The 11,554-nt window shown below is 42.8% G+C and overlaps 1 protein-coding gene across 1 annotated transcript; it reads left to right on the top strand.

Annotated features, from left to right (window-relative positions):
• The first annotated feature begins 5,714 nt into the window (after window positions 1-5,714).
• On the top strand, window positions 5,715-8,570 carry LOC130282043 (protein spinster homolog 1-like). Its single transcript, XM_056529878.1, has 2 exons — window positions 5,715-5,818; window positions 6,980-8,570. Exon 2 carries the CDS (start codon window positions 7,005-7,007, stop codon window positions 8,517-8,519), a length of 1,515 nt encoding a protein of 504 aa, XP_056385853.1. The 5' UTR covers window positions 5,715-5,818; window positions 6,980-7,004; the 3' UTR covers window positions 8,520-8,570.
• Window positions 8,571-11,554: the final 2,984 nt, after the last annotated feature.

Below are 11,554 nucleotides of genomic sequence, written 5' to 3'. Positions count from 1 at the left end.
CAATTTTATCATTAAAGGGGTACTCTGCTCCTAAACATCTGATCCCCTATCTAAAGGATAGGGGATAAGATGTCTGATCGTGGGGGTCTGGCCCCTGGGACCCTCTGTGATCTATAGCATGGCACCCTGGAAATCTGGTTCACAGAGCGAACTCTGCTTCGTGGCGGATGAAGGGTGACCACAGCCGTCACGCCCCCTCCATTTGTGTCTATGGCAGGAGGCGTGACTGCTATGTACTAGCCATCTTGCCCCCTCCATAGACATGAATAGAGGGGGCGTGGCATGACGTCACAAAAACGGAAGCTCCAAGCTTCCGTGTCCTGAATGCCGCAGTCACTGGCCCGGAGATCGCAGGGGTTCAAGCGGCCAGGCCCTCACGGTGAGACATCTTATCCCCTATCCTTTGGATGTCTAATCGGGAGGGTCCCGCCGCTGGGGACCCTCGCGATCTCCCTGCTGCACCCGGCGTTCATTTAGAGCAGTGGTTCTTAAAGGGGTTATCTTTTTCTTACATATCAACTGGCTCCAGAAAGTTAAACAGATTTACAAATTACTTCTATTAAAAAATCTTAATCCTTTCAGTACTTATGAGCTTCTGAAGTTGAGTTGTTCTTTTCTGTGTAAGTGCTCTCTGATGACACCTGTCTCGGGAACTGTCCAGAGTAGAAGCCAATCCCCATAGCAAACCTCTTCTACTCTGTGCAATTCCCGAGACAAGCAGAAATGTCAGCAGAGAGCACTTTTGTCAGACAGAAAAGTACAACTCAACTTCAGCAGCTGATAATTATGGTAATTATTGGAAGGATTAAGATATTTTAATAGAAGTAATTTACAAATCTGTTTAACTTTCTGGAGCCAGTTGATATATAAAAAAAAGTTTTTTCCCCCCCTGGAATACCCCTTTAACCTTTTTCCCCTGAGTACCCCTTGACAGGCCATTTCCAATAATTGTAACCCAATAATAGCGACATGTGTGGTGTCCTGGTACAGGACCTGGTTCTGTCCCTTTGTCTAAAGTCCCCTCAGCCAGAGTCCCCTCCATGTCAATAGGGCTCTCCTGTACGGCTAACCCCTAGTCGCCTCATATAAATGGTATTTAATGTATAAATATATCTATATTTAATATGTTATATAGGAATAGCTCTCTATAGGACCTTAGAGGTCACGTGCCTGCCGGACTATCAGAGAAGCACAATCATCTCAGCACCATCATTAGTTACAGCTAGGCCCAAAGCCTAAGAATCCGCAGCCACTAAACGTGAGTTACTCAAGCTCAAATTACTGAATCCTGTGTGACTACTAGAAGCTCAAATCTCCTATAAATAGCAGCACAGTGGCCAGCAATCAAAGCTCATTGATCCGGAGTCCCAGCAAGCCTGTGAGGAACCTGTATCCCGGTTCACTCGTAAAAGACTGTTGTGTTACATACCGTTGCATAAAATATACAGTAAAGTTGCTTCCAGTTTATCTGCTGTGGATATTCTGTTATTTCTCCCTGCCGTTTGTGGGATTGTTGGTAGAAGGTCCATTACATTGAGGAAACCTCACTCTGGCGTCACGACAATTAAGGGTTAACACCAATATACCCTACACTATGACGGCAGCACCGCCCTGTCACCATACATGTTTATAGAGAAACCCCACTTCCCCGCAGCTTGCCTTGTGGTGACTTATTCCCTGATGTCAGTTCTGAGCCAGAGCCTCCGAGTGTCATAGATCTCTACAGCCGTATGTAAAGTGACGTGTGCGCAAGACGACATGACACGGAACAATGTAGAGAAGGCGAGAGAAAAAGATAGTGCTGCGGGCGATCCGATCATTCATTCAAATTGCGCACTGCCGCAGATGCCGGGATCTGTATTGATCCCGGCACCTGAGGGGTTAATGGTGGACGCCCGCGAGATCGCGGGGGTCGGCCATTGCCGGCGGGTCCCTGGCTGCAATCAGCAGCCGGGATCAGCCGCGCATGACACGGGCATCGCTCCGATGCCCGCGTAAATGTACGTCCTGGTGCATTAAGTACCACCTCACCAGGACGTACATTTACGTCCTGCGTCCTTAAGGAGTTAAGGGCCAAGCCCATTTTCACCTTATGGACACTTTAAGCATTAATAACTCTGGGATGCTTTTACTTTTCATTCTGATTCCGAGAATGTTTTTTCGTGACATATTCTACTTTATGTCAGTGGTAATTTTTCGACGATACTTGCATCATTTCTTGGTGAAAATTCCAAAACTTGATGAAAAATTTTAAAATGTTGCATTTTTTTAAACTTTGAAATTCTCTGCTTATAAGAAAAATGGATATTCCAAACGAATTATATATTGATTCACATCTACAACATATCTACTTTATGTTGGCATCATTAATTTGACATGTTCTTACTTTTAGGACGCATCAGAGGACAAAGCTCAGCAGCAATTTTTCCAATTTTTCACAACAATTTCAAAATCTGAATTTTTCAGGGACCAGTCCAGTTGAAGTGGATTTGAGGGGCTTTCTTGTTAGAAATTTCCCATAAATGACACCACTATAAAAACTGCACTCTACAAAGTATTCAATATGACATCCAGAAAGATTGTTAACCCTTTAAGTGTTTCACAGGAATAGCAGCAAAGTGAAGGAGAAAATTCTAAATCTTAATTTTTTACACTTGCATGTTCTTGTATACTAATTTTTATTTTTACAAAGGGTAAAAGGAGAAGAAGCCCCCCATAATTTGTAACCCAATTTCTCTCGAGTAAGGAGATACCTCATATGTGGAGGTAAAGGGCTCTGCATGTGCACTACAAGGCTCAGAAGGGTAGGAGTAACAATTGGATTTTGGAGAGGGATTCCTGAAATGGTTTTTGGGGGGCATGTCACATTTAGGAAGCCCCCATGGTGCCAGAACAGCAAAAATAATAACCCAAACGGCATACTATTTTGGAAACTACACCCCTCAAGGAACGTAACAAGGGGTACAGTGAGCCTTAACCCCCCACAGGTGTTTGACGACTTTTTGTTTAAGTCAGATGTGTAAATGAATATTTTTTTTACTAAAATGCGTATGGAAACACCCAATATGTGGATGTAAAGTGTTCTGTGGGCAAACTACAATGCTCAGAATAGAAGGAGCACCATTGAGCCTTTGGAGAGAGAATTTTGTTGAAATGGTTTTTGGGGGGCATGTCCCATTTAGGAATTCCCTATGGTGCCAGAACAGCAAAAAAATAAAAAATAAAAACACATGGCATACTAGTTTGGAAACTACACCCCTCAAGGAACGTAACAAGGGATACAGTGAGCCTTAACACCCTACAGGTGTTTGACAATTTTTCATTAAATTCGGATGTGTAAATGAAATAATTTTTTCCACTGAAATGCTGTTTTTTCCCCAAATTTTACATTTTTACAAGGGGTAATAGGAGAAAATGCCCCCCAAAATGGAGTATGGAAATACCCCATACGTGGATGTAAAGTGCTCTGCGGGCGAACTACAATGTTCAGATGAGAAGGAGCGACATTGAGCTTTTTTCCTATTTTCTCTGTGAAAATGAAAAATTTAGATTAACACCGGCATTGTAGTGAAATATATATATATATATATATATATTTTTCATGTCCAACTTTAATAAAAATTCGTCAAACACCTGTGGGGTGTTACGGCTCACTACACCCCTTGTTAAGTTCCGTGAGAGGTGTAGTTTCCAAAAAAGTGTCACATGTGGGTATTTTTTTTTTTTACATTTATGTCAGAACATCTGAAAAATCAGCCACCCTTGTGCAATCACCAATGTACTTGGCTCTCTATCAGTTCTGAGCCCTGTTGTGCGCCTGCAGAGCATTTTACGTCCACATATGGGGTATTTCCGTACTCAAGAGAAATTGTGTTACAAATTTTGGGGGTCTTTTTTTCCTTTTTCCTTTTGAAAATGAAAAGTATGGGGCTACACCAGCATGTTAGTGTAAACATTTTTTATTTATTTTTTTACACCAACAGGCTGGTGTAGAACCCAACTTTTCCTTTCTATATGGGTTAAAGGAGAAAAAGCCCCCCAAACTTTGTAACACAGTTGCTCCCAAGTACGGAAATACCACATATGTGACTCTAAACTGTTTCCTTGAAATACGACAGGGCTCTGAAGTGAGAGAGTGCCATGCGCATTTGAGGCCTAAATTAGGGATTTGCATAGGGGTGGACATAGGGGTATTCTACACCAGTAATTCCCAAACAGGGTGCCTCCAGCTGTTGCTATACTCATAGCATGCCTGGACAGTCAGTTTGCAACAGCTGGAGGCTCCATTTTGGAAACACTGCCGCACGAGACGTTTTTCATTTTTATTTGGGGGACAGTGTAAGGGGGTGTACATGTAGTGTTTTACCCTTTATTTTTTGTTAGTGTAGTGTAGTGTTTTTAGGGTACACTTACACGGGCGGGGGTTTATGGTGAGTTTCCCGCTAGGAGTTTGAGCTGTGATGGAAAATTTGACGCAGCTTAAACTTGAAGCAGGAAACTCACTGTAAACCCGCCTGTGTGAATGTACCCTGACAGACTATGCATGCTGAGAGTTGTAGTTTTGCAGCAGCTGGAGGCACTGGTTGGAAAACCCGAGTTAGGTTCTGTTACCTAACTCAGTATTTTCCAACCAGTGTGCCTCCAGCTGTTGCAAATTTACAACTCCCAGCATGTACTGATGCTGGGAGTTGTAGTTATGCAACTGCTGGAGGCACGCAACTACAATTCCTAGCATGCCGAGACAGCCGTTTGCTGTTTGTGCATGCTAGGAGTTGTAGTTTTGCAAGATCTAAAGGGCCACAGTTTAGATGCCAAGGCAGAGTAATGTCCAAACTGTACCTCTAAATCTTGCAAAACTACAAATCCCAGCATAACCAAACAGCAAATGGCTGTCTGGGCATGCTGGGAGTTGTAGTTTTGCAACATCTGGAGGGCTACAGATAAGAGACAACTGTATAAGTAATATTTTTCTAAAAGATGTTTTTATGTACTCAATGTATTTCTAGGTGTACATTAATATATATCTATATATGTCAAAGAAGAAAGCAGCACTCCAAAAGCGTGAGTAGGTGCCTCCAGCTAGGGTCCGGGTCCAGGATCCTGCATATGTAGTTCCAAGGAAAATGCTGTGGCACTCAAGGTATGGTGAAAAAATGAAAACTATTTATTCATCCCAAATGTGCAAAGAGTGACGTTTCTATGGTCTCACACCATGATTATCATTGAAACGTCGCTCTTTGCACATTTGGGATGAATAGTTTTCATTTTTTCACCATACGTTGAGTGCCACAGCATTTTCCTTGGAACTATATATATATATATATATATATATATATATATATATATATATACAGAAATCAAAAAATGTTGCAGTATCTTGTAATACCTTTTTTATTGGACTAACAGAATTTTGTAGAGACAAGCTTTCAGGATTCCTCCCTTTATCAAGTCCAATAGTCAAGGACTAATGATCAAAGGACTTGATAAATTGTCAGGGAGGAATCCCGAAAGCTTGTCTCTACAACATTCTGTTAGTCCAATAAAAAAGGTATTACAATCTGCATCACTGGACTAATACGGCTACTCACATTTACTATACAGATATACACATACCTGAAGATGGTTTAGAACCCTGTGATGTCACACATGCTTGTGATGATGTCACCGTAAGCTGAACAAAGAGCTGCGCACCGGCCACAGTCTCTTCAGTGTGTTTTGCATTCACAACCTGTGGTGCAAAGTGTTTCTTAGAGAGTTTCTATTTGCGATAGAGAATTCAAGATTTTGACCGTTCCTTGTCTGAAGAGAGAACCACAAGGTAAGTCTCAGCCTCTTCTATTCATACATACACAGGGCATTTTGTTTGTCAGGTTTTTCTTTGTTGTTGTTTTCTTTTTTTTAGCAAAAAAACAAGCAATGAATTTCCAAAAGAAATAACAAAAGTTATATTCCTCATAGCATTGTGACAATACTTGGCTTAGACATTAAACATAATAAAACGCACAGATAGTATCATGACCAGAGCTTCTTCTTGCAAAAGTGCTAAAATGCAATTACGCCCAAAAAAGCCAACAAGAAAAGGAGTCCTAATTCATGAAGTTCTAAAAGATATAAGTATATGAGAAAGATTTGGTGGTGTAGTAAAAGAATGACAGAAAGATTAGGGCAGAAATATAATAGTATATAATAGTATTCTGTGTACTAACAATAGAAATACTCCGGGTACTGCAAAAGGGAAAATGTTTTCATATCAACTATTGGCAAAAAGTCATTTAGGATACGGATAGATCCCAATGAGGTGGGGCAGGTTCATTAATAGTAAATGTATATAGCAGGATAGCCCAATTGTATCTACAGTATGAAGTTCACATGGCCCAGTGACCATACAGCCAAGCCCTTATAATCCGCCATTTCTAGGACCGGACAGGTTCAGGGTTATCAGATATTACTAGGACCGGACAGGTTCAGGGTTATCAGATATTACTAGGACCGGACAGGTTCAGGGTTATCAGATATTACTAGGACTGGACAGGTTCAGGGTTATCAGATATTACTAGGACCGGACAGGTTCAGGGTTATCAGATATTACTAGGACCGGACAGGTTCAGGGTTAACAGATATTACTAGGACCGGACTGGTTCAGGGTTATCAGATATTACTAGGACCGGAAAGGTTCAGGGTTATCAGATATTATTAGGACTGGACAGGTTCAGGGTTATCAGATATTACTAGGAACGGACAGGTGCAGGGTTATCAGATATTACTAGGACCGGACAGGTTCAGGTTATCAGACATTGGTGACCTCAGGGAAGACGTCTCCATATGAAACACTTATAGAGAAGCGTCTTCTTCTGAGGCTGCGATGGTCTTAGTGTTATCTTGTGGTTTTGTGCTGGACATTTCTGCTCTGTATGAAGGATCTATTGTATAATGACAGGAATGATGACATGTTGTCTAATGTCTTCACTTATCTCTCTAGTGTTTTCAGGCTCTGACCTGTGACCATGGCCTCTCCACAAGACCCATTGCTGAAGGAGGAGGAAGAAGCAATGGAGGACCATAGTGATATGGATGTAGAAAAGGGCGATATCCCTGAGAGGCAGAACCTGCCATCTCTAAGCGTGATGTCCACCGCACGTTCCATCATCACCGTAGTGATCCTCACCTTTGTTAATTTGCTCATCTATGCAAATCGCTCCAGCGTGGCGGGGGTGCTGCCTTATATACAGAAAGCATATGACACCAATGCTAGTCTGTCCGGCTTATTGAATACATTGTTCATTGGAAGCTACGTGCTGGTCGCACCAATTGCCGGATATTTGGGCGACCACTGTAATAAGAAATATACTGTTTGCGCAGGAGTCATCGTTTGGCTGAGCATGACACTTACCCTGTCATTCATCCCTGACGGGTATTTCCTGCTCTTCCTGCTGACGAGTGGGCTGGTTGGAGCCGGAGAGGCAACTTTCTGCACCATCGCCCCCTCAATCATTGCAGACCTTTTTACAAGTGACCAGCGGACCCGCATGCTGAACGTGTTTTACTCCGTCATACCTGTAGGCTGCGGACTAGGATACATCATCGGGCCCAAAGTGACTGATGCAGCAAGGGGCGATTGGCACTGGGCGTTTCGGGTCACCCCTGGACTGGGCCTCATAGCTGTGGCTTTGATGATTTTGGTCACAAAGGAGCTTCCAAGAACGACTACAAACGGGAAGAAGAACAACAAATCCCAGAAGTTTGCTAAATGGGCAACAGATCTGAAAAAACTATTTAAAAATCGAAGCTTCATGTTAACAACCATGGGATCGACGGCTGTATCCTTCATAGTGGGAGCCATAGGTGTATGGGGTCCGTCATACCTGACCCACGCACGAACACTCCTACAAGAGAAGGTCCCCTGCCGCACTGAACCGTGTGACTATCACGACATCCTAATATTTGGTGTGGTTACAGTCGTCTCCGGCATTCTGGGAGTTGTAGCAGGGTCGGAGATAAGTAAAAGATATCGCAAATCCAACCCACGGGCCGATCCGCTTGTGTGTGGCTGCGCGATGATGCTCTCCGCCCCTTTTCTTCTGTTGGCATTGACTTTCGGCAACATCAGCCTCGTTGCCACCAACATCTTCATCTTCATCGGAGAGACGCTTCTGTCAGTAAATTTCACCCTCATATCTGACATTATACTAAAAGTAGTAACTCCGTGGAGGAGATCTTCAGCTCTGGCCGTGCAGATGACAATCTATCACCTCCTAGGTGACGCCGGCAGCCCGTACCTCATCGGCCTGATATCTGACACCTACGAACGAGGATATGCCAAATCCCCTCTTCTGAAATACCGCAGCCTGGAGTATGCCCTCATGACCTCCACCATAATGGCAGTCATCGGAGGGGCCTTCTTCATGGCCACGGCCCTATTTATAGAGAGGGACGAAAAAGAAGCAGAGATGGAATCAGAACCTCCGTCATCCTCCTCCTCCTCACTGCTTCCTGCCGATGAGGACCGCGCTTCAGACTGAGGAAAAGTCATTGCTTACCTTTATCTCGTTTACTTCATAAAAAAAAAAAATTAAGAAAAAAATGTCTACATTTGTTCTGTGTTCCACTTTACCCCTTAACAAATATTCTCTACCGACCCAACTGTGTCCAAACCCCAAATAGAAAAATGTAAATCTCCTCCCAAGGCACAAAAAAGACTAATAATAACAAGAGGGATATATATATATATATATATATATATATATATATATAAATATATATATATATGAGTGTGTATGTGTTTGTGTATATGTGCGTGTGTATGTATATGTGTGTATGTGTTTGTGTATATGTGTGTATGTGTTTGTGTATATGTGTATATGTGCGTGTGTATGTACATGTGTATATGTGTTTGTGTATATGTGTATATGTGCGTGTGTATGTACATGTGTATATGTGTTTGTGTATATGTGTATATGTGCGTGTGTATGTACATGTGTATATGTGTTTGTGTATGTACATGTGTATATGTGTGTATGTGTTTGTGTATGTACATGTGTGTATGTGTTTGTGTATATGTGTTTGTGTATGTACATGTATGTATGTGTTTGTGTATATGTGTGTGTATGTGTTTGTGTATGTACATGTGTGTATGTGTTTGTGTGTATATGTGTATATGTGTTTGTGTATGTACATGTGTGTATGTGTTTGTGTATATGTGTGTGTATGTGTTTGTGTATGTACATGTGTGTATGTGTGTGTATTAGGGCTGCACGATAAGTGTGATTGTGTTTATTGAGGTAAATATTGTGATTTCGATATTATAAACAAATGGTGAAATTCTCCCTATTTAATTTCCAATCCCCCTATTTTATATAGCCATCTCCCCCCAATTTCATGTTCACTGACTAAACATAAAATGGGGCGAATTGGATATGAAATGGGGAGAAATTAGCTTAACCCCTTAAGGACGCAGGACGTAAATGCAGGACGTCCTGGTGAGCTGGTACTTAACGCACCAGGACATACATTTACGTCCTAAGCATAACCGCGAGCATCGGAGTGATGCCCGGATCATTCACGTTTGGTCCTGGCTGCTGATCACAGCCAGGGACCCGCTGGTAATGGCGGACATCAGTGATACCGCGGATGTTTGCCATTAACCCCTCAGATGCCGTGATCAATACAGATCACAGCATCTGCAGCATCGCGGTCACTAAAATGGATGATCGGCTCGCCCGCAGCGCTGTCGCGGCTTGGCAGACGGAGGTCCCCTCACCTTGCTCCGGCCGTCTCCCGACGTCTTTTGCTCTGATCTACCTTCCCGCAGACCAGAGCAGAAGATGACTGATAACACTGATCAGTGCTTTGTCCTATACATAGCACTGAACAGTATTAGCAATCGAATGATTGCTATAAACAATCCCCTATGGGGACTATTAAAGTGTAAAAATAAAAGTAAAAAAAAAAATTAAAAAAAATGTGAAAAACCCCCTTCCCCAATAAAAACATAAATTGTCACATTTTCCCTATTTCACCCCCACAAAGTGTTAAACATTTTTTTATATACATATTTGGTATCACCGCGTGCATAAATATCTGAACTATTAAAATAAAATGTTAATGATACCGTACGGTGAACGTCGTGAACGGAAAAAGAAAAAAAGTCCAAAATAGATGCTTTTTATGATATTTTATTCCCCAATTTTTTTAATAAAAATGGATTAAAAGTTCTATATAAGCAAATATGGTATCAATAAAAAGTACAGATCACGGCGCCAAAAATTAGCCCTCATACCGCCGCTTATACGGAAAAATGAAAAAGTTATAGGTCTTCAAAATAGGGGGATTTGAAACTTACTAATTTGGTTAAAAAATTTTCGATTTTTTTTAAGCGCAACAGTAGTAGAAAAGTGTATAATCACGGGTATCATTTTAATCGTATTGACCCAAAGAATAAAGAACAAATGTCATTTTTACCGTAAATTTTACGGCGTGAAAACAAAACCTTTCAAAATTAGCACAATTGCGGTTTTCTTTTTAATTTCACTACACACATAGTATTTTTGTTTTGTTGCGCCATACATTTAATGGTAAAGTGAGTGATGGCATTACAACGGAAAACTGGTCATGCAAAAAACAAGCCCTCATACTATGGATGAAAATATAAAAGAGTTATGATTTTTTGAAGGCGAGGAGTAGAGATGAGCGAATTTACAGTAAATTCGATTCGTCACGAACTTCTCGGCTGGGCAGTTGATGTCTTTTCCTGTGTAAAATAGTTCAGCTTTCAGGTGCTCCGGTGGGCTGGAAAAGGTGGATACAGTCCTAGGAGACTCTTTCCTAGGAATGTATCCACCTTTTCCAGCCCACCGGAGCACCTGAGGGCTGAACTAATTTATGCAGGATAAGTCATCAACTGCCGAGCCGAGAAGTTTGTGACGAATCGCATTTACTGTAAGTTCGCTCATCTCTAGTGAGGAGGAAAAAACAAAAACGTAAAAATGTTATTGTCTGCGTCCACTGGGTGCTCGCAAGGACTATGACCGGGCCTCATAGTCCTTGCTTGCACGCACATTTATGGCTAGGGCGCGGGCCCCTTAAGAATTATGGCAGAGCCGGACAGGCCAAGGGCTGATTGGAGTAGAGAGGTCACGTGCCCCGCACAGGCACGCACGTCTACTCCAATCACCTGACCTGTCCACGTCCCTGCGCGATCTCCTTCATCCTCCCCGTCCAGCACCACGAGCAGCAGAAGCCTCACTTGGTGTCTCCGACCCCGGCAGGGTACATGAACTTGCGCGGGGGTGGGGGTGTTATGGGAGTGATAGGAGGTGATGAGTGGTGCGGGGGGTTGATGAGTAGTGCGGGGGGGGGGGTGATGAGTGGTGCGGGGGGGGGTGATGAGTGGTGCCGGGGGGGGTGATGAGTGGTGCGGGGGGGATGATGAGAGGTTCAGGGGGGTTATGGGGCTGATGAGAGGTGTAGGGAGGGGTGATGAGAGGTGGGGGGTTATGGAGGTGATGAGTGGTGCAGGGGGGGTTATGGAGGTGCAGGGGGGTGATGAGAGGTGGTG

The sequence above is a fragment of the Hyla sarda genome, chromosome 7 (assembly GCF_029499605.1).
Source record: "Hyla sarda isolate aHylSar1 chromosome 7, aHylSar1.hap1, whole genome shotgun sequence".
NCBI lineage: Eukaryota > Metazoa > Chordata > Amphibia > Anura > Hylidae > Hyla > Hyla sarda.
This window is presented reverse-complemented; position numbering and strand designations above follow the sequence as displayed.